Raw genomic sequence first — 23,488 nt, forward strand, 5'->3', positions numbered from 1 at the left:
CAATTAACGAGTCTCTTTCAAATATGCATGAAGTCAGCCTGCAGGGGGCGCAGTTGGCCAACGTTTCTCTGGGATCCCATTTTTCCCCTTTTATCTTCCTTTTTATTAAATGGTTATTTCTCACAGAGTGCCCCATGGATCAACGCTTTGCTAAAGAAATAAAAGCAGAACATGTATCCCTTGTTACCAGCTCTTTGGTCCTGGCATCCAAAGATTTTTACAGTTTGCATTTGCATTCTTTTAGAGAGCCATTGAGGCCACTTGGAGGTTTGTCTGCATCCTCAGGGTCGCCTGTGTAGTGCAAATGGGTGTGGAGCCTTACACACAATCCTTTCAGCAGTTCCAAGAAGGCTCCACACCCATTTGCACCACTCAGGTCACCCGGAGGACACAGACAAACGTCCAAGTGGCCTCGACGGCTCTCTAAAAGAAGGCAAATGACCAGCTGTCTGCAAGGAGTATAAATCCTTCCATTTCCCCACCATCCAGTCAGAGCTGAAGAAGCTTCTGGGATGAGAAGCGAAACGTCTTCAAGGAAAAACAAAGTCCGCTTGCCTTTTGAAGACAATAAAAAAGCACCTTTGGGACATGTGAGTAGGAATATTTTTGTGTGCAAGTCTAAATATTCATGTGCATGTATAATACTTACAGAAAGGGCTATTTTTGGGGGCTCTGTGCTCTATTTGTCTATCTGAAAGCTAATTTGAATTTTTAATCAGGAAATTCAGAAATTACAGTGTAAATTGCTAAATAAAGGAGTTGCCAGAAGCAGGTGTTTCTGGATGGGAAACAACAGGATGATGCTGTAGTCAACGGGGATTTTCTAAAGTTCCACTAATCATCCTTGCGAATCCCACGGATGCTGTCGTATATGTTCTTGTACTATTAGTAGAAATTATTAACGTCCAACATAAAAGGATCACAAAGACGTAGTTTGGTTTTCAGGAGCAGTGCAAAACAGAATTAGGTCAGTATGCTCCAACGAACCTTTACATCCAGGGAACGTTTAAAAAGGATGATCCATGTAGCTTTTTCTCAGCAGAAATCTGTTGATCTGGTCAAGGAAAGTGATTACAGTAGGATCAAAGCAAACCCATTCTCGGCAAAATTAAAATTGCGGATATATTCAAGATTTAGCAGCCCAAAGAAGAGAAAGAAAAGAATAATCGTGCATTCATTAGAGATTCTGTATCACATTTGACCGTATCAGATTTTGGGGAGATACTAAAGAGACTGGCTAAATTTGATCACTTTTGCTATTTCTTAAATGTCTAACTTGGCTACAAATAAATGAGTGACCAGTAGGTGGCAACATTAGCTTTCTGTATCTCTCTGCTGTCCTCTCCTGGTTATCTAGAATTTTGCAGCTGAGATATAACAGAGGTGTTATTTCCCCTTTATTTATGTCCATCTTCAATCTACACACATTCATTCTGAAATAGGCACTAGTACAAAGGCTTATTTGCTTAAAATAAAAAGTTACACAGAATGGCAACCTGTTTCCCAGAAAGGTTCAAGAGATTATTTTGCAAAAGAAAAGGAAAATGTTGTAGGAGGTATCAGGTGAAGAACTAAAAAAGCCCACAGTCCTTGAGGTTCTCTTTGATGATTATATCTGTTACAGCATCAAACACAAACTTAACGTTCTGTGTGTCTGTTGCACAAGTCATGTGGGCATAGATCTCCTTGTCTTCTTTTCTGATGTTCAGATCTAAAAATTGTTTCTTAATATAATTTCCAGCCTCTTCAAAAGTGTTGGGTCCTGCTTGGAGAGAAACACAAAGGCAACTCTTCATAAAATACATTGTGGTCTAGAATGCCTTGTTCTTTTCTTATCCACACACAATATTTTTGTTTCAACAATCAAGAAATGTCTATGGAGATTCTCAGTCTATCTAGGTCAAATGTGCAAACAAACCACGCACCCAAGAACTTTTGAAACGGTTCCGTTGGGATGCTTTTGATCAACCCCCCCATAGTCCAGATTTGGCGCCGAGCGAAGACAACTAAGGAATTTCAAACCTTGTAAGACATTACAACAAGTGCCTCAATTTGAATGGCGATTATGTCGAAAAGCAATGCCATGTTGTAGTTTTCTAATGTGTGTAATAAAATTTCTGTTATCTGCAAGTGTCTGTCATTGGTCACCCAACTGAGGTTTATCTCCAAATTGCCCTCGTATATTGTTCAATTTTGCAACTTGCCAATTATCTTGAAAAGCAGGTTCATTGCTCTCCTGGAGTTGTATGATGTCAAGATGATGATCCAACTGTTGTCTGAAATGGTATAGGGCAGGGGACTTCAAACTTGGCAACTTTAAGACTTGTGGACTTCAACTCCCAGAATTCCTCAGCCAGCGAGAGGTGGCTAAGGAATTCTGGGAATTGAAGTCCACAAGTCTTAAAGTTGCCAAGTTTGAAGACCCTTGGTATATGGTTTCCTGCCTTAGCAGGGGGTTGGCCTTGAAGACCTCCAAGGTCCCTTCCAACTCTTTCAAATTATTATTATTGAGCATCGCAGTCAGCCAGATGTTCAGACTGGATTTGGCATTTTTGTCTACCTATCGAGTCCTTGCCAAGGACCTGGGATAGGAGGTGTGGATGTTTGATGGTATTACAGATCTCGTCACAGGATGGAAGCAGTTCCTAGTAAGGCTGCCTTTTGCAATTGACTAATGGTGAATTTGTCAATGCCGATGATGGTGTCCAAGTGGTGCTTCAGTTTTTTTGGGATTGCACCAGGTTTGAAGACCCCTGGTGTAGGGTTTCCTGTCTGAGCAGGGGGTTGGAGTAGAAGACCTCCAAGGTCCCTTCCAACTCTTTCAAATCATCATCATCATCATCATCATCATCATCATCATCATCATCATCATCCATGATCTCCATGGAATTTTGCCCAAAGAAGCCACATAAATTTACCATCATATTCTGGAAAGCAGACACGGAGTTGGACTTTAGTGATTTTTTCTTGGAAGAGGTCTTTCTTATTGAGGAACAGCACAATCGAAGTGCTGGCAAAGTATTTGTGGTTACAGATGCTGCTGAAAAGGTGGAGGCTTTCATGCATTCGATTCTGCCAGAGGGAAAAACAAGGAGGCGGTTAGTTTGTCCTGTTACTCCTGACTGCTCCCATGAAGAAAAACAGTTTAGCTGACGAGCTTCTTCTGGCGAACCAGAAGAGAAAACATTGGTAAAGGTTTTGAGGAAGCCCAGTGTATCCTTTCCACCAAGGTAGCAAATCCCTCTCTCTTTCTCCTTCAGCTTACCACTTCCTCATCTTCCACTAGGACCATGTCATAGGCACTGAGGGCCACGCAGAAGATAATGCAGGTCACTCCTTCGAAGCAGTGGATCCACTTCTTCCTTTCTGATCTCTGTCCGCCCACATCAAACATCCTATGAAATGAAAGTGTGGTTAATAAGATGCTCACTGTGTTCCTGGTGTGTGCTGTTAACACATTTCAGAGGGAGGGAGGGAGGGAGGGAGGAAGGAAGGAAGGAAGGAGGGGAGGGGTAGAATGACAGGAAAGGGAGGGAGGGAGAAGGGGGAATGAAGAAAGAAAGAAAGAAAGAAAGAAAGAAAGAAAGAAAGAAAGAAAGAAAGAAAGAAAGAAAGAAAGAAAGAAAGAAGAGAGGGAAGGGCAGGAAAGGGAGGGAGGGAGAAGGGGGGATGAAGAAAGAAAGAAAGAAAGAAAGAAAGAAAGAAAGAAAGAAAGAAAGAAAGAAAGAAAGAAAGAAAGAAAGAAAGAAGAGAGGGAAGGGCAGGAAAGGGAGGGAGGGAGAAGGGGGGATGAAGAAAGAAAGAAAGAAAGAAAGAAAGAAAGAAAGAAAGAAAGAAAGAAAGAAAGGAAGGAAGGAAGGAAGAAGAGTGAAGGAAGGAAAGGAAAGAAAGAAAGAGGAAAGGGAGGGAGGAAGGGAAGGAAGGAAGGGAGGAAGGGAGGAAGGGAAGGTAATGAGGGAGTGGGTGAATGGAGGGAGGGAGGGAAGGAAGGACAGGAAAGAGAGGGAGGAGGTGGGAAGGAAGAAAGAAAGAAAGGAGGGAAAGAGAGAGGGAGGGAAGGAAGGAAGGAAGGGCAGAAGAAAGAAAGGAAGGAAGGAAGGAAAAAAGGAGGGGAGGGAGGGAAGAGAAGGAGGGAGAGAAGGAAGGGAAGATCTGAAGTTGGCACGATAACATTATGCAATAAGTATTTCTCTACTTGTTATATTTTATCAAACCTAATCAAAGCAAATCTGTACAAATCAATAGAGTTCATTTTTAAAGAACCTAAATGAAAATCCTATGAAATGGAATGTGCCCAATAAAGAATTGATGATACGGTTTTCTCAGAGAAGTCGAAAATACTCTGGCGCCACAGATTTTTAACAACTGATTTTACAGATTTTACCCGCAATCCCTAGATACTTCATTCCCCTCAGTGACTTTGTAACGGGAAAAAAGGACATTATCTTTGGCGATGCAGTGGTTCACTCCCCTTGCGTATCACTGCATTAATGCAGTGCATTATTCCAAAGGGATGAGGTCAAATGATACCGAATATGATTATGGAAGACAAACACCCGTCGAAGATTAGCTGTGATATTCATGAATTATGCAAGAGATTTATATTCTGCCTTTCCTTCAGGAGCTCAAGAAGCTGCTCAAAGGGTTCCTTAGAGCTGGGGGGATGGCTGGGTGGCGCAGTGGTGAGAATGAAGTATTACAGGCTGCTCACTGCTAACAGCCAGTTCGATCCTGACCGGCTCAAGGTTGACTCAGCCTTCCGTCTTTCCGAGGTCAGTAAAATGAGGATCCAGATTGTTGGGGGCAACAGGCTGACTCTGTAGACTGCTTTGAGTGGTATATAAGTCTAAGGGCTATTGCTATTCACATCTTCCATTTTTTTATCTCGACCCCCAAAGTGAAAGGTCAAACTCGAAGTCATCCAGGGTTTTGCAGGGTAAAGAATCAACCTGGGCCTCCCCAGATGCCAGTCCACACCTTTTTCACCACGTCACACTGCTCTGCACTGATGATTGCCACCACCATCTTACCTTGTTTGACCCCAACCCCCCCCGACACCCCTCCTTTTCTGTGAATCTACATACTCTATATTCGCTGGAAAGAGAGCTAGAAGGAAAGAATGGCTTGGTTACCGAAAGTGCAAGTCCTTGAAAGAAAACTGTGTCTCAATAATTCCTGTTGTTTTCACTCGTGAGTGAAGGACATCTTGCTCATTAGGGACATAGTCAGGAGCTGTCAATCTGTCCAAATCATTGAGGTAACTGCATTAATGAGAGAGAGAGAAAGAGAGAGAGAGACAGAGACAGAGAGACAGAGAGAGAGAGAAAGAGAGAGAGAGACACACAGAGAGAGAGACAGAGAAAGAGAGACAGACAGAGAGAGAGAAAGAGACACAGAGAGAGAGAGAGAGAGAGAGAGAGAGAGAGAGAGAGAGACAGAGAGAGAGAGACAGAGAAAGAATAAGAGAGGGAAAGAGAGAGAGAAAGAGACAGACAGAGAGACAGAGAATAAGAGAGACAGAGAGAGAAGAGAGAGAGAGAAAAACAGAGACAGAGAAAGAGAGAGAGAAAGAGAGATAGAAAGTGAGTGTGAGAGAGAAAGAGACAGACAGAGAGAAAAAGAATAAGAGAGAAAGAGAGAGAGAGAGAGAAAGAATAAGAGAGGGAAAGAGAGACAGAAAGAGAAAGAGACAAAGAGAGAGAATAAGAGAGACAGAGACGGAGAAAGAGAGAGAAAAAAAGAGAGAGAAAGAGAGAGAGAATAAGAGAGACACACAGAGAGAGAAAACAGAGAGAGAGAAAGAGAGAGAGAGATAGAAAGTGAGAGAAAGAGAGAGAGAAAGAAAGAAAGAGAGAGAGAGAGAGAGAGAGATAGAAAGTGAGAGAAAGAGAGAGAGAAAGAAAGAAAGAAAGAGAGAGAGAGAGAGAGAGAGAGAGAGAGAGAGAGAGAGAGAGAGAGAGAGAGAGAGCTTTTATCAACATTTTGCAAAATAAAATCTGGTTTGTCCTGCTCGAAAGGAAGAATAGATTTTGCTAATCTTTCCGGAAGATACATTTAGAAAGAAAGTATATCTGCTGGAATTATAGTTCCAGAGAGCAAAAAAAACCCCCAAAACCACTACATGGGAAAAAATATGGAAACCTCATGGATAGACATTCAAAGGCACACAATTTGTGAAGCCCTTTGCATCTCTACTGGATGCAGTTTTCACCCGAGGAGTCTAAGGATCGGTAGGGAATCGACTAGAGTTCAGTTGAAAGAATGCCACTCACTAAGCAGCAGAGTCATTGAGCTGATACTCTGATGCTCTTTCAAAACAAGCCTGGATCCCGGGATCCTTCCACAGACGCTTGATGATGCCAGCCAGTTCAGAAGATATGGATCCATTCTCTGGGTTATCTACCGTGGCGTAAAGCTGCTTTTCATCTTCCTGAAATTAAATAACTGAACTTGAAAGATCTTCTTTGTTTTCGTTCCTAAATGGGAGCCATCAGTTAGAATTTCAGATGACATTTAAACCTCTTTTGACCATGAAGACTGGAGGGGTTTAGAAATATTTCAGTCAGTGAAACAAATGAATAGCAAAAATTAAAAACAAAGCAAAACATATACTACTTTGAACATAGTTGTCGTGGTTCCGATAGATGAGACCAGTAGAAATAAGAACTCCGAGGCAATTGCTTTCCTTAAAGTACACATTTAATGGCTACATAGTCTCGGCATGAACAAAGGTGAAACCAAGACTGAACATCCCCCCTCTGAAGGTTAAAAAGTAAAACGTTGAACTCCCCACCCCTGCGGTATGTCATAAATCACAATCCCCAATTAACTTTTTGGGTGGGCTTTCTAATGGAAGCTTCAGCCCGCCAAAACTTAGGTAACTTGACCTTGGTTCCCACAGAACAATTTATTGTTATGTCTAAACTAAAAGAATGCATCTTCCCCCACTCCCAACACTGTGGCAACCGAAAACCAAGTGAAGATGGCTGCAGCCAAATTTGTTTGAAGGTTGACAACAACAATGAATATTTTATTATTTTCATGTTTAATGGCAAGTAACCTATGCAGAGACCCTTCTTATTGGATAAATAGATTTATACTATAATAACCAATTTAAAGCACTTTGGGTGTATGAGAAAGATGGTTCCTGTGGCTTGAGCAAGGGTTAGTGAAGCAGATATTAAAACTAGGTTGTGTTAAACATAGAACCCAGTTAGTGACCAGCATAAAGATTCTGGTTTTGAAATCCAAAGGTCTTCCTAACTCACCCTCTGAATACCAACTCCACTGGGTCTAGGACAACTAGCCATGGCCCATGTGCCACTGCCAATTCACCAGAGCCAGCTAGCTGTGGCCACTTCACCATGGCCACCTCGGTGTGGGACAACTCGCCCCAGAACCAGAGTTACAGTCATATCATGAGAAATGTAATTGTTGGGAGGATTATTGTGAGGGAAACAGCTTAGATATTTAACTGTAAATCAATGTTTGAGAAAATCTTAACAGATAAAAATGATTTCAGTTTTCTGGGGGAAAAGTCTAAATGAGAATGTTGAAAACAGGACCTATAATGCAACCAAGTGGACTAACTAGGAAAGAAGTTCTATATTGATGCTATTACCAATTGGATAAATGTTAGAAAAATGTTTATATTTAACCTCTTTGTTGCTAAAATATCAAGAACTGTATTAACCTAATGTTTTCAAGAGAGAATAATATGGGAAGAAGAGAAAATCAAGGAAAGTTGTTATGCAGAGTATGATATAATAGAAATGGACTATTATTGATTGTTATGGAATGTGAACCCAGACAACATGCTGTTTACTAAGCACTAAGGTTGTTAGTTTTTTAAAAAATCAGTATAACTATATATGTCTATATGTTTATATGTCTATATCTCTATCTCTATCTCTATTTCTATCTCTATGTCTATATGTCTATATCTATATGTCTCTATGTCTCTATCTCTATCTCTGTGTCTATATGTTTATATCTCTATATCTATCTATCTATCTATCTATCTATCTATCTATCTATCTATCTATCTATCCATTTATCTATCTATCTATGGAAATCTAACATATTTAGACAGCATCAGATTAGAGACAGAGGCCAAACACACCAAAGTGCCACTCAACAACTTTAAAATATTGTAGTTATTCAGTGATAATTAAATAAATTATTTAGATAAGCAATAAAGAAAAGAGTTACACTCATATAGAAGGAATAGTGAATAGAATCATTAAAGAAAGGATACCAAATTAGGAGAGAAGGGGGAACGAAATGAAATGTGAATGGCAGAAATTTAAATATGTTCAAAATTATTTTAAATAATTCAATTGAATTGTTGAATTGTCCCTCAGTGAGTTGTCCTGGGGCAAACTGGCCATGAACATTGGCCATGGCGAATTGGTCATAGCGGAGTTGACCATAGCAAGTTGGCCATAGTGCAGCAAGTGTCCGTTTCGATTCCACCTGCGTTAATTGATGGTGTAAAGATACACTGGGAGCATTGATTAGCTCTTCGGACTACTATTTCGGTCTTTTAGACAAGTGAATATCCAGAAAGATCACAACTACACATAGAGAGTGCATAAAACCAACTGCAGCACGTATTACACTAGTATAATGCATATAACCTGGCGCTGCATTTTTGCATGTTGCTTTTTGTGACCGATCTCACACTCACTGGGCTTTGCGCATTCTCATATTCGATTCCTAGGGTGGGCATAGCTTTTACGATGGACAGCATGGACTGCAGTGTGTTGCTGTAAACCACCGATTTATACTCCTGGCATTCCTGATCAGTGTAGCCATGTTTATGGATGATCCTGCCAAAACAAATAAAAAATAAATAAATAAAAAGATGGCAGCTCTTAGAAGAACGAGAATGAAAAACAAGACCACCTCTGGGGTGTAAAAGAAGTGGAAACTAGCTAGATTGCAATCAAACATCAAATTGTGGATGCGTAATTGGTTTTGAACGAACTGTCCCAAAGGTGCTTTTTTTTTCTTCAGGAGGCAACTGGACTTTCTTGTTTTTCTTTGAAGATGCTTTGCTCATCCGAGAAGCTTCTTCAGCTCTGACTGGATGGTAAAGAATGGAAGGATTTATGCTCCTTGCAGGCAGCTGGTCAGTTGCCTTCTTTTGGACAGATGTTGTAGGTTACCCTGTGTCCTCAGGGCCACCTGAGTAGTGCAAATGGGTGTAAATCCTTCTTGGCTGCAGGATGTTTTCTGCCCTGTGTCCCTGTGTCTAAACGAAGGCAAATTCTATCCTGTAATTGTATTCTATTCTATTCTATTCTATTCTATTCTATTCTATTCTATTCTATTCTATTCTATTCTATTCTATTCTATTCTATTCTATTCTATTCTGCATTCTATTCTATTCTATTCTATTCTATTCTATTCTGTTCTGTTCTGTTCTATTCTGTTCTGTTCTGTTCTGTTCTATTCTATTCTATTCTATTCTATTCTATTCTGCATTCTATTCTATTCTATTCTATTCTATTCTATTCTATTCTATTCTATTCTATTCTATTCTATTCTATTCTATTCTATTCTATTCTATTCTAATGTTCTGCATTCTATTCTATTCTATTCTATTCTATTCTATTCTATTCTATTCTATTCTATTCTATTCTATTCTATTCTATTCTATTCTATTCTAATGTTCTGCATTCTATTCTATTCTATTCTATTCTATTCTATTCTATTCTGCATTCTATTCTATTCTATTCTATTCTATTCTATTCTATTCTATTCTATTCTATTCTATTCTATTCTATTCTATTCTATTCTATTCTATTCTATTCTATTCTATTCTATTCTATTCTAATGTTCTGCATTCTATTCTATTCTATTCTATTCTATTCTATTCTATTCTGCATTCTATTCTATTCTATTCTATTCTATTCTATTCTATTCTATTCTATTCTATTCTATTCTAATGTTCTGCATTCTATTCTATTCTATTCTATTCTATTCTATTCTATTCTATTCTATTCTATTCTATTCTATTCTATTCTATTCTATTCTGTACTGTTCTGTTCTATGTTCTGCATTCTATTCTATTCTATTCTATTCTATTCTGTTCTGTTCTGTTCTGTTCTGTTCTGTTCTGTTCTGTTCTGTTCTGTTCTGCTCTGCTCCGCTCCACTCCGTTCCGTTCCGTTTCGCTCCACTCCACTCCATTCCATTCTATTCTATGTTGGGAACACAACAGAGTTGTACCCAAAGGGACCTAAATGTTGATAGACTTACTTCATTTGTTTCACAATAGTGCTCTTGCCTGATTCACCAGCTCCTGCAAGAAAGAAAACAAGTGTAAATATGACATACGGACTTGAACTAAATTGTCTTAAATTGAGCTATATTTTTTATTGGCTCAACAGATTTCCTCTTAGCCAGGGTTTGAAAAGCCACTTGAAATCTTAATTTGAATTTCTGTCTTCCCTTAGATGTATCTCTGGTCAAAACAGCATGCTCTGGTTGCTGTTAAATATTCCATTGATTTGTCTGTCCAAACATATGCATGTTTTTTTAGCATTTGGATTTACATGTAAGCAATTTGCCCCTCAGATGGATAACAAGAAAGCATCAGTCATTTGGAAAGCATCCCTTGAGGTAAACCAAACAACGCATGATCCAGAACGCATCAACTTCCAACTTGGTGAATGTGCAATTTATCATAATTATTTTGCAGTGGCTAATTTCATAGATAGGATGACCATTTTGTCAACATTCCGCTTTTGCACCTGCAGCTTGGCAAACAGGAAACCCACCCCTGTTTCAATGCACTTTTGAGGGGACAGAACTGATCCCCAGTAATTTTGTTTGTACTATGGAGCAGAAACACCTGCAAAAAAATAAAAAAAAAAATCATGTACATGCAACATACATGGAAAGCTAGAGGGTGACGGTACGGAAAATAGAATAGAATAGATCAGAATAACAGAGTTGGAAGGGACCTTGGAGGTCTTCTAGTCCAACCCCCTGCTCAAGTTGGAAACCCTATAATCTGTTCTGTACCAGCCTGCTACCGGCCCTGCAGAAAAGGCAGGGACAACCCCTTTTACAAGAAGGCAAGAGGCTGGAATTACGCCTGCCAAATTTATAGCTACAAAAACAAACAAGACACGAACCAAGAAACAGGAGCTTTAAGAAACACGAACTTGTCAAATCGTCCTCTGCCAGAAAACGAAAGCACTTCGAGAGGAACGAGTAACAAGGTTTATTCTTCTCCAAAGCAAACCGCGGTAAAGTCAGCGTTGAGGCATCCAGCCTCAATGCTCTTTTATCAGGTTACCACGCCCTGACCCCACCCCTTCAAAGCAAACCAGCCTCCGCCCACCTCCCCATAAATGCCCCACCCATCACCTTGCATAGCCACCACCCACCGTGTGCACCGCTGCGGCCCGCCAAGCCCCCTTCCCGGCAAGCCTCCCTCGTGCGCCCCGGTCCGTGCCGGCATTGCGGCTGCGAGCTTCCCCCCCAGTCCTTCCAGACGCTCAGGGAAAGAGAGTGGCAACATGGGCATAGCCACGCCCCCCTCCACGTTTTGTAGGGACGGCCCTGCCGGTCCGTTCGGTCCCGCGTTGCCCCCAGTCTGTTCCTGCCCGGACACCCCCTGCGAGCCAGAGTCTTGCCGCCGAGGTGAGACAGATGCGCCGATCAGCTGGGCACCGGCCAGCTGTGCGGCAGGGCTGCGACGCATCCTGCGGGAGTCGGGCGAGGCCACGCCCATCGACCGAACGCCCGGGACCCGACGAAGCTGACGGTCCGGAGGGGGTGCGTTGATCAACCGGGCGCCGGCCAGCTGTTCGGCGGCTCCGCGGCGCGCTCCGTGGTGTTTGGGCGACGCCACGCCCATCCCATCGGCGTCCAGCTTGCCGGCGGGGCCTTGGCGCGCCTCACGGCGCTCGGGCGACGCCCCGCCCAGTCCGGAAGGTTCTGAGGCTTTGGAGGGGGACTGCCGCCGTTCCGGAGGGAGCGCGCCGATCAGCTGGGCGCCGGCCAGCTGTTCGGCGGAGCCGCGGCGCGCTCCGTGGTGTTCGGGCGGAGCCACGCCCAGCACAGCAGGTTTCGGGACTTGCCGGTGGCAGTGTCGAGGCCCGAGCGGGCGGCGGACCGGCGGGGCTTGACAGTCGGCTTCCCCTACCACCTGCCCTCCTGCAAGAGAGGAACAACAAGACAGGTCACCATGAAGACATGCCGCTGAGTCCCCGGTGCTACCCCCCGGTTTGGACGGTTGTGTTCGGTGAAAGGCCGTGATCAAACGATCTGCCTGGACATCCCCTTTCCACACCCATGAAGCCTCTGCCAACGGGTATCCTTTCCATAACACGAGATATTGTATCTGGCCCCTCCGTACCCGGGAGTCTAGGATCGCCTGTATCTCGTACCGATCCCCGTGAACAGGCCCCGGAGCGGTCCCATCCGTCCTCCCTGTTATCCCCTTAGTGGGCTTTAGTAGGCTGCTATGGAAGACGGGGTGGATCTTCCCTAGGAAATTAGGCAACCGCAAACGGACAGTCACGGGGTTGATCACCTGAACTACCTGGAAAGGGCCAAGGAACTTAGGACCTAGCTTCTTGCTTGGTACTCGTAAGCGCAAATATTTGGTGGACAGATACACCCACTCCCCGACCTTAGGGGTGGCGAAAGGCTCCCTTTTTCTGTCTGCCTGCTCCTTCACCCGTGCCTGAGCTTTCACCATCGCCTCCCTAGCAGTTTTCCAGGCGGCCCCCATGTGGTGCATCCACTCCTCAGGCCCGGTGGGTGTCGCCGACCCCTGTCCACACTCCGGAACAGGGACAAAATCATATCCCGCCACCACCCGGTATGGTGTCAAACCCGTGCTGCTGTGCACGGCGTTATTGTGGGCGACTTCCGCAAACACCAGGAGGTCTGCCCAGTCTGTTTGCTGGAACGACACATAGCTCCTGAGGAACCTTTCCACCGTGGCGTTGGCCCTTTCAGCAGCCCCGTTAGTGCTTGGGTGGTACCCGGAACTGAGGCCCTGGGAGGAGCCGATGTGCCGTAGAAACTCTCGCCAGAACTGTGCTGTAAACTGGACCCCGCGGTCCGAAATAATCCGTCGGGGAACCCCGTGCAGCCAATAGACGTGAGTCATAAACAGTCGTGCCAACCGTTTGGCGGACGGCAGCCCCTTGCAGGGAACGAAGTGCGCCTGTCTGGAGAAAAGGTCGATGACAGTCCAGATCACCGAGTATCCTCTGCTGTCCGGCAACCCGACGATGAAGTCCATGGCGATGTCTTGCCATGGTCGTACGGGGTCTGACACCGTCTGTAGCAGACCCAATGGCTTCCCGACACGGGGTTTTGCTGTGGCGCATACGTGGCATCCCCGAACGTGGTGTTCCACGTCCGCCTTCATGCACGGCCACCAAAACTGACGGCGTGCTAAGTGTAACGTTTTCAGGAAGCCGAAGTGACCGGCCTGCTTGGCGTCGTGACAACGGCGCAAAACGGCGGGGCGTAGTGCCTGAGGCATGTACAGCTTATCTCCGTGCCAGGCCGAGCCGTCGCGCATAGTCAGGAGCCCGGGATGCTCCTTCAGCCAGGCGTCTGTTGCTAAGGCCTCGCCCATGGCTCGGGCCAAATCGTCCCCCACGCTGCAGACTGCCTGGGTCGCGCTCGGGGATGCGCTAGGTGGGATGAGTTCTTGTATAACCGCTTCTCGTTTGGTGTCGTATTGCGGTAGCCGTGAGAGCGCATCAGCAAGAAAGTTCCGCCCCCCCGGTACGTACTTCAGGACGAAATTAAAGCGCCGAAAAAAGAGAGCCCACCTAACGTGCTTGGGTGCCAGTTTCCTCGGGGACTGCAGCACCTCCAGGTTCTTGTGGTCTGTCCAAACCTCGAAGGGAAGGACAGCCCCCTCCAGAAGATGTCGCCATGTCTCCAGGGCCGCGCGCACGGCGAACGCCTCCTTCTCCCAAATTGCCCATGAGCGTTCCGCCGAAGACAGTTTTTTGGAGGAGTAGGCACAGGGTTGCAGCACGCCCTCCGTGTTCCGTTGCAACAGCACAGCCCCTACCGCAACATCACTGGCGTCGACTTGGACCACATACGGACGGTCGGGGTCGGGATGTACCAACACCGGCTCCTTAGCAAACAGGGCCTTCAACGTCTCGAACGCTCGTTGACACGAGGTGGTCCATGCCAGCTTCAACCCTGGACGTGGTTTCTCCCCGGAGTTCCGCGTTCGCAACAGGTCCGTCAGCGGCAGGGCTGTCGCTGCAAAACCTGGAATAAACTGGCGGTAAAAGTTCGCGAACCCCAGGAAACTCTGAAGCTGTCGCCGCGTCCGTGGCGCCTGCCATTGCAGGACGGCTTCCACTTTGCGAGGGTCCATTTCTATGCCGCTCGCCGACACGCGATACCCCAGATAATCCAGCCTCGTCTTGTGGAACTCGCACTTGGTGAGCTTCACATAGAGGCGGGCAGCCAGCAGCTTCCGAAGCACCTGGCGCACGAGGGCAACGTGCTCTTCCATAGTCTTAGTGTATATCAGAATGTCATCCAAGTACACCAACACCCCGCGGTACAGGTGCTTGTGAAGCACCTGATTTATCATCTGCATAAAAACGGCTGGGGCCCCCTGGAGGCCGAACGGCATGACACGGAACTGGAAACTGCCCAGCAGACAGTTAAACGCCGTTTTCCATTCATCCCCAGCCCTGATCCGCACCCGGTAATACGCCTCTCGTAGGTCTAGCTTCGTGAAGATGCGTCCCGTCGACAGGTGTGCCAGAAGATCTTTCATGAGTGGCAGCGGATACAGATGTTCGACGCAGACCGCATTGACGCCTCGGAAGTCGACACACAAGCGAAGCGTGCCGTCCTTCTTCTCCCGGAACAATATTGGCGCTGCTATCTTGGATCGGGCAGGCTGGATGAACCCCCTCGCGAGGTTTTTGTCGACGTAACGACGCAGCTCCTGCATCTCACGAGGCGTCAGCGCGTACATGCGCGGTTTTGGCAGTTTTACGCCCGGCTCCAGCTCGATGGCACAATCCGTCGTTCGGTGGGGTGGCAGAGTGTCGCACTCTTTTTCGTCGAAAACCTCTGCTAGGTCGGCGTACACCTGTGGGAAGCAGGCTTCCGCCACCCCCTCTGCCCCTTGGACCCGCTCACCCCCAGGCCGCTCAGCAGGTCCCACATATGCGTGTGGTGGTGGTTGTGGCCCTGTCCCCAACCGCAGGTGCCGGCAGCCCTCCCCCCACCAGATCGTGGGACCCCACTTGTCGAGCCACGTCAGTCCCAGAATCACTGTCTCCGTCATTGATGGTACAACAAGGAAGCGCAAAGTCTCCCAGTGGGTCCCCATCTCCAAACGAATAGGACCCGTCACCCGTGTGACCGGAGCCCCCCCCAAAAGGGATCCGTCCACTTGCTGGAAACGAAGAGGAGCTGGCAGGCGGCGTACCTCCAATCCCAGCCGAGCGACCACCACTTGGCTGATAAGGCACCGGGTGCTGCCAGTGTCGATCAGTGCTGGGCAAGCCTCCCTACGTCCCGAACGCGGGTTGACGAGTACGACCGGTACTGTGAAGGGCACCACAGGGTCACTCACCATAGGGTCCTCCTCCTCCTCCAGGCTCTCGTAGGGCTCCGGGTCGTTGGCCTCGGGTGGTTCTGTGCCGATTGCTGCTGTGGTCATCAGGGATGGCAGCTGGTGAGCTGCTCTTGTTCGCTCCAGCGACTTCCGTGCGGTTGGGCCTCTTCCGGCGGGAGGTGCTGCGGCGGCACGAGGTGCCGGAAAGGGGCAAGCGGCCACCCGGTGCCCCGGCTGATCACACCGGAAACACTTTATAGCCGATCTTGGAGGCAGCACGGGTGGGCTCGCCGTTGGGGCCACGGCCTTCCGGCCCTCCTCCTTCGGCCTTTCGGGGGTCCTACGGGTCCCGACCACCCCCTCCGCCTTACCCCTGCATTCGCGCAGCCGGACGTCCAGTTCTACGGTGACCCGGTACCACTCCAACAGTCGCTCGGGCACTCCACGCACCACGCACGCCCTCCGCAGCGCGCCGTCCAGCCCCGACTGGAAGTGGTGTACCAGCAAGCGTTCCGGCCAAGAGCGGAGCTTACGGGCCACCCGACGGAATTCAGCGACATACTCCGCTGCGGGCCTGCCTTGTTGTCGCAGCCCCACCACCTCCGCCTCGGCTCTGTGCGTACGGGCCACGTCCTCGAACTGCGTCCGCAGTGCCTCCAGAAACAACCCGACGTCAGCCAGCTCCCGGGCATGCTCGCCGTACAGGTCAGCCGCCCATGCCGCGGCCTCTCCCTGTAAGCTTGCTGTGATAGCCACCACCATGGCCCATTGGGAAGTATAGGCTGCACCGTACTGGTCCAGGTGGTGAATGGTGTGGCTTAGGAACATGGCAAGCCGGTCAGGGTGGCCGTCGTACGTAACCGGCAGCGGTGGAGGGCCCCAGAACACCCCCGGGCCCCAGGGGCCCCCCTGGGCCCTGGGTCCCCTTGTACCTGGCGCTTGGTGCCGCCCGCTCCATGGCCGGGCAGAAGCCCCGGCCGTTGTTGCCCACCTGGTGGCCTCTGCCTGGTCTGACACCCCGGGGCGTTGTCGTTCGGCCTGAACAGCTCCCGTCTCCGTCAGCCGTGTTGGCGGGCCCCGGAACCTTGGGCCTGCCAGGCGGGAACTGGGCTGGCCCGCCTGGCCGGGTGTCAGCCTCTGTAGTGACCACCGCCACGACTCCTGAGCCGGTCCCGCGGGTGACCAAGGTGCAGTGTCCTGGAGGCCGAACTCCCCAAAACGGTCCCGCAGCACGTCCATCGTGTAGGCCCCTGGGGCCGTAGAGTAGCTCCACTCCTCGCCTTCCTCCTCCGTCAACCGCCGTTCCCTCCAAGCCGACACACCAGCCCGTGGACGGCCCTCACCACGGTCTTGGTCCCAATGCTCCAAGGAAGGGCTTTGCCACCCTCCCCCGCTTTGAGCCAGAGACCCTACCTCCCAATTGTCACCGGCTTCAGCCGAGGCTATAACCCCCTTGGTCTTCGGCCGCACTGCTGGCCCCTCCGGCTCGCCAGGATCAGGGGGAGGTGCAACAGCAGCCCCGACAGCCCCTTCCTCATCGGCTGCCAGGTCAAGCCCCGATGGATCCTCTGCCATGCCCAAAGCGTGGGTAACAGCAGTAGGTATCCTAGAACAACGCTGACTTACTGTCAAATCGTCCTCTGCCAGAAAACGAAAGCACTTCGAGAGGAACAAGTAACAAGGTTTATTCTTCTCCAAAGCAAACCGCGGTAAAGTCAGCGTTGAGGCATCCAGCCTCAACGCTCTTTTATCAGGTTACCACGCCCTGACCCCACCCCTTCAAAGCAAACCAGCCTCCGCCCACCTCCCCATAAATGCCCCACCCATCACCTTGCATAGCCACCACCCACCGTGTGCACCGCTGCGGCCCGCCAAGCCCCCTTCCCGGCAAGCCTCCCTCGTGCGCCCCGGTCCGTGCCGGCATTGCGGCTGCGAGCTTCCCCCCCAGTCCTTCCAGACGCTCAGGGAAAGAGAGTGGCAACATGGGCATAGCCACGCCCCCCTCCACGTTTTGTAGGGACGGCCCTGCCGGTCCGTTCGGTCCCGCGTTGCCCCCAGTCTGTTCCTGCCCGGACACCCCCTGCGAGCCAGAGTCTTGCCGCCGAGGTGAGACAGATGCGCCGATCAGCTGGGCACCGGCCAGCTGTGCGGCGGGGCTGCGACGCATCCTGCGGGAGTCGGGCGAGGCCACGCCCATCGACCGAACGCCCGGGACCCGACGAAGCTGACGGTCCGGAGGGGGTGCGTTGATCAACCGGGCGCCGGCCAGCTGTTCGGCGGCTCCGCGGCGTGCTCCGTGGTGTTTGGGCGACGCCACGCCCATCCCATCGGCGTCCAGCTTGCCGGCGGGGCCTTGGCGCGCCTCACGGCGCTCGGGCGACGCCCCGCCCAGTCCGGAAGGTTCTGAGGCTTTGGAGGGGGACTGCCGCCGTTCCGGAGGGAGCGCGCCGATCAGCTGGGCGCCGGCCAGCTGTTCGGCGGAGCCGCGGCGCGCTCCGTGGTGTTCGGGCGGAGCCACGCCCAGCACAGCAGGTTTCGGGACTTGCCGGTGGCAGTGTCGAGGCCCGAGCGGGCGGCGGACCGGCGGGGCTTGACAGAACTATCCAAGCGGTTGCCTTCAGCAAACCAGCCCTCCCACACATTCCCCTTATATAGAGTTCAGGGTGTGGCTTCTCTCTGCCTCCTTCCGAGGAGCCCCATTGCCTTCCTCTGTTTACTCCTAATTGACTGCCTCCTGCGTCGGGCGTCCTTGAACAGGGCCAGCTGTGGGTCATCTTCATCCACACTGTCAGGCTCACACAGCTGGGTCTCCGTGGTGACCAAGTGGGAGGGGCCTGGCTGAGGGCTCTCATCAGCAAGATCTTCAACCCCCTCAGCAAGGTCTTCAACACCCCCCTCCTCCTCCTCTGAGTCGTCCGACCCAACTGCCGAACCCACAGGCTGACCCTGAGTCACAACATAATCATTTCAGGCAAATCACTGTCCAATCTCTTTTGGAAAGCCTCCAGTGATGGAGCACCTAAAGAGAAGCCATTCCACCATTATTCTAACTGTCTGGAGGCAAGGTGCTCCACTGGTTGATTGCTCCCTCTTTTAGGAACTTTTCTCCTTAATTCCAGGTTGCTTTTCTCTTTGGTCAGTTTCCAACCATGTTTCTTTTTTCCTGCCCTGTACCATTTCAGACAAATCGTTGTCCAACCTCTTCTTGAAAACTTCCAGTGTTGGAGCATTTAGCACTTCTGGAGGCAGGTTGTTCCACTGGTTAATTGTTCTATCTGTCAGGAAGTTTCTCCTTAGTTCTAGGTTGCTTCTCTCCTTGACTAGTTTCCATCCATTGCTTCTTGTCCTGCTTTCAGGTGCCTTGGAGACTGGGTTGACCCAAATGTATTTGAAAGCCTGGCTAGGAAGAGCACAACTAATAATTTTTTACTTGCGCCTGTTAGTGGACCGTGAGTTCTGTTGTTCACCTTCCCTAAAAAATAAAATCTCCCAAGACCAAGTAGGATTTTTCCACAGGGAGAGACATCTGGATAACTTCAGACTAGTCATCCTCAGCCTAGAAATCCCGTCACACTCCACAGCGACCCAGCCAAAGCATGGGTGCCTTGATGGCTTGCTTTTGGAAACTGAACGAGCAAACAGGGGTTTGTAAGCACCCAGGACAAATGCGATCCTGGCAATAGAACAAAGGAAGAGATCTAATAGATTAAATCTAAGGAGAAACTTCCTGACAGTGAGAACAATTAACCAGTGGAACCACCTGCCTCCAGAGGCGGTGAATGCTCCAACACGGGTAGTTTTTAAGAAGAGACCGGACAGCCATTTGTCTGAAATGGTAGGGTATCTTGCCTGAGCAGGGAGTTGGACTAGATGACCTCCAGGGTCCCTTCCATCATCATCATCATCACCATCATCATCATCATCACCATCACCATCATCATCATCATCATCATCATCATCATCATCATCATCATCATCATCATCATCACCATCATCATTATAGAACTAAGGAGAAATTTCCTGACAGTTAGAACAATTAACCAGTGGAACCACCTTCCTCCAGCAGCGGTGAATGCTCCAACACGGGAAGTTTTTAAGAAGAGACTGGAGAGCCATTTGTCTGAAATGGTATAGGGTTTCCTGCCTGAGCAGGGGGTCAGACTAGATGACCTCCAAGGTCCCATCCAACTTTATTATTATTATAAGTCCATTTGGGAAACAAGACCTTCTAATGTGGAAACCTAGAAACTGATGGATGAAACCAAGGTTCAAGGAGGGAGGGGGTGCAGCCCATGACAAATGTTCTGTCATTATGTTGTCACGGCAACAGCTCTGCCCCTTTTGTGTATCTGCTGTGACATCTCCCGCCTGTTCAGAAAAGGCAGAGCTTGTGCAGTGAGCGTGCAAACGCTGCTTTCGTCATTTGGACAAAATTTTTTCCCCCAATCTCGCTGTCCCTTCTGGAAGAATTTACTCTCCGCAATCCCAAAAGATCAGACTAGGTCTAATTTAAGCCACCGGGGAGGATATTTTTGGCTAAAAGGTTTGGAGACCTTCACGGCTAAATGCATGGGGATGATCAAACAATCGTTTAAAAAAGCAACTGCAATCTTTCGCTCACTGGAGATCTTCGGACAGAAGCCGTCTCTTGGCTCTCGAAAGGTTTCCATTAAATACCCTCCAAGCCTCCCCCCCCTTGCAATTCTATAACTCTTAAATGTGGAATCGTCTGTTTCCGAAAGCTCTTGTAGCTTTAAAACACAATTGCACCTGTCCCCCTGTTCGCCTGCCTCTGTTTGTCTTTTTACGTAACCTGCTGGCATTTTTAGAACGTGAAGGGCATTCGGTTGAATGATTCCACCCTTGTCAGGGGATGGCAAGGAAACTTTGACAAATGTTGTCATGCGATTCCATCAGAGCAGGCACATCTCACGGGCTAAATTCTTTCCGCTGCAGTTTGTATTTTTAACAGGCAAACAGAGGCCCGACTTAACCCAGGTTTGATTGAACGGGTCGAAAGAGTCTCATCAGTATTGTAAAAAAATATTCAGAAAGTTCTAATATTTCTACTATTCATCAGATAAACCATTCACAGAATAACAGAACTGAAAGAGACCTTGGAGATCTTCTAGTTCAGAAGTGTCAAACTGTTGGCCACGGGCTGGATGCGTCACGCCAAAACCGTGCCCGCCGCATGGCCGGCAATGGGGAAAAACTTGCGATACGTCACGACACGTCATGTGAGGTTGTGAGTTTAACACCCCTGTTCTAGTCCAACCCCCTGCTCAGGCAGGAAACTCTATACCATTTCAGACAAATGATTGTCCAGTCTCTTCTTTAAAACTTCCAGTGTTGGAGCATTCACCACTTCTGGAGGGAGGTTGTTCCACTGGGTAATTGTTCTAACTGACAGGAAGTTTCTCCTTAGTTACAGGTTGCTTCTCTCTTTGATTAATTTCCATCTGTTGCTTCTTGTCCTGCCTTCAGATGCTTTGGAGAACAGCTTGACTTCCTCTTTTTTGTGGCCATCCCTCAAATATTGGAACACTGCTACCATGTCACCCCCAAGTCCTTCTTTTCACTAGATTAAACGGTAAAGGTAAAGGTTTGCCCGCACATGCGTGCTAGTCGTTTCCGACTCTAGGGGCCGGTGCTCATCTCCGTTTCAAAGCCGAAGAGCCAGCGCTTGTCCGAGGACGTCTCCGTGGTCATGTGGCCGGCATGACTAGACGCCAAAGGCGCACGGAATGCTGTTACCTTCCCACCGTAGTGGTCCCTATTTTTCTACTTGCATTTTTACGTGCTTTCGAACTGCTAGGTTGGCAGAAGCTGGGACGAGTAACAGGCGCTCACTCTGTTACGTGGCACTTGGGATTTGACCCGCCAAACTGCCGACCTTCTATTGACAAGCTCAGCATCCTAACCCACTGAGCCACCGCGTCCCTTTTTTCACTAGATTAGACATACTCAATTTTTGCAATCATTCTTTGTATGTTTTAGTCATATGTTTAAAAGATATAGAGATGACACACACAGAAAGACACACATTTCATGCATTAACGTAGTTCACTATTTATTTTTTAGATTATTTCCTCCCCAAATTATTTCCTTATCCAATAATTCACCTGCTAGGCCACAAGACATGTTGCAAATTGACATTCCAAAACCTGAGTTAAAAAGAAAACAAGCAAAATAAACCAAAGAAGCAAATTTCTTAGTTCCATTGCCCGGGCTCTCACACAGATTTCAAATGTAACTTTTCGAATTCATTTTTGTGCAGATTTCTGCTTCAGCAAATAGATCCTGAGACTTCAGTGCATATAACCCAGTGGCCAGTTTTTGAGGAAACCTATCCTTATTCACACTTCCCTCTGCAGTTTGGACCTTCACAGCATTTTAGATTGCAGTTCTCAATTTAAAAGCAAAATCACAACCCTCCATCAATTGTTCTTGTTTCCCCCCCAGAAAAAAAACTAATATGAGATTTATGATTTGCAATGCATCTGCACGTTACTTTTTTATAAACCTTTCCTTCTTCCGCCCCACAAGATTTTAAAATAAGCAGCTCTGACTAGCTGTGGGCAAAGCAATCTGAAGGTCAAAATGTAAATATCTATATTTACCCAACAGCAGTAACTTGACGGTCCTAGAATCCTTGATTGCATCTTCCTGAAGTCTTTTTTCAAGCTCTCGTGATCGTTTCATCGAATCTTTAGACTCCGAGCTGATTCTGCTCCCCATATTGTGGCCTTTTGTGGTGCAGACTTATTGTCCGAGGGAACTGATGTCTAATTGGGGAAAAAAATCTATATATTTCAGACAAAAATTGGAGCAGGCAAGTTGCAAGAACGCTTGGAGGTCTTCTTCTGACTTTTTCTTCAGCTTGCTTGCATTGACTTTGGGGCCATCCCATGTCCAAGAAGATAGGTCAGATGCCTTATGTCATCTACTCATTGTCACATCAGACATGTAAATGCCCTTTCGAACATTTGCCTAAATGTTGTTTTGTTGGGTTTTTTTTTTGCACATTTGCCTAAAAGCCGGGCAAAGCAGGAACTAACTTTGGGCATCCTATCCAGATTCTTTGTCAGCATTTCTCTGATAGTAAAATATGTTCCAAACTAAATGCTTCCAATTTCTTCGGATGAATATGGGATGATTCAGCCTAGGTGTGTCCAACCTGGAGCCCTGGACGGCTAGTAATGTGTCCCCACAAGATCATAAACCTTTAACATTATTATGTGCTTTTACTTACACTAACCATATTACTGAGGCTGGTTGTAGGACAACGTGTCTGTTGAAGGACTTGCTTGTGGAGTGCCAGGCTTCAATGAACTCAGGAGCGTGGCGGGTGGTAGCGTGGCCGCTGATTTTAGTGTTGCTCCAATCCAACCGGTGTTGCTTGTTGTCAGTGTGGGCAGAGATTACAACCAGCTTACAAACCTCTCAGAATCCAAATAGCCAAACAGAGATGGCGCCGACCCTTAACCAATTCACGCAAGCCCCCCCACCAGCAGTTCACCTCCCAATGACTCTAATCAGACGTAACATCCCCATCACCCATCACAAGATCCTCACGTGACACATCCACACCTCAAGCCCTTATAAAAGCCGGCACTGACATCCCCTAAACCAGGGGTCCCCAACCCCCAGTCTATGGACTGGTACTGGTCCGCACAAACAAGGAAAGCCCCATCCGTGGGATGCAGGCCGCACACAAAACCATGCACCCTCCGGTCGGTGGAAAAACCTCTCTCCACGGAACTGGCCCCTGGCACCCAAAAAGTTGGGGAACTCTGCTGAAGAGGTCACCTAGCCTGCTAACAAAACATTCAGAAACCAACCCACAAGCTCAGAGGATGAGCCTTCACCCTCATTGTACACCCGAGCCACAGATATTCACCA

At 48.1% G+C, this 23,488-nt stretch overlaps 1 protein-coding gene across 1 annotated transcript; it reads right to left on the reverse strand.

Moving 5' to 3' along the window:
• Positions 1-1,571: 1,571 nt before the first annotated feature.
• On the reverse strand, positions 1,572-22,324 carry GNAT3 (G protein subunit alpha transducin 3; the record flags this gene model as incomplete). Its single annotated transcript, XM_083366351.1, has 8 exons — positions 1,572-1,762; positions 2,919-3,072; positions 3,266-3,395; positions 5,133-5,261; positions 6,273-6,430; positions 8,690-8,831; positions 10,267-10,309; positions 22,207-22,324. The coding sequence occupies 8 exons, from the start codon at positions 22,322-22,324 to the stop codon at positions 1,572-1,574; spliced, it is 1,065 nt and encodes a 354-aa protein (XP_083222477.1).
• Between the last annotated feature and the right edge of the window lie 1,164 nt (positions 22,325-23,488).

The sequence above is a fragment of the Vipera ursinii genome, assembly GCF_947247035.1.
Source record: "Vipera ursinii genome assembly, chromosome: 6".
NCBI classification, from domain to species: Eukaryota; Metazoa; Chordata; class Lepidosauria; order Squamata; family Viperidae; genus Vipera; species Vipera ursinii.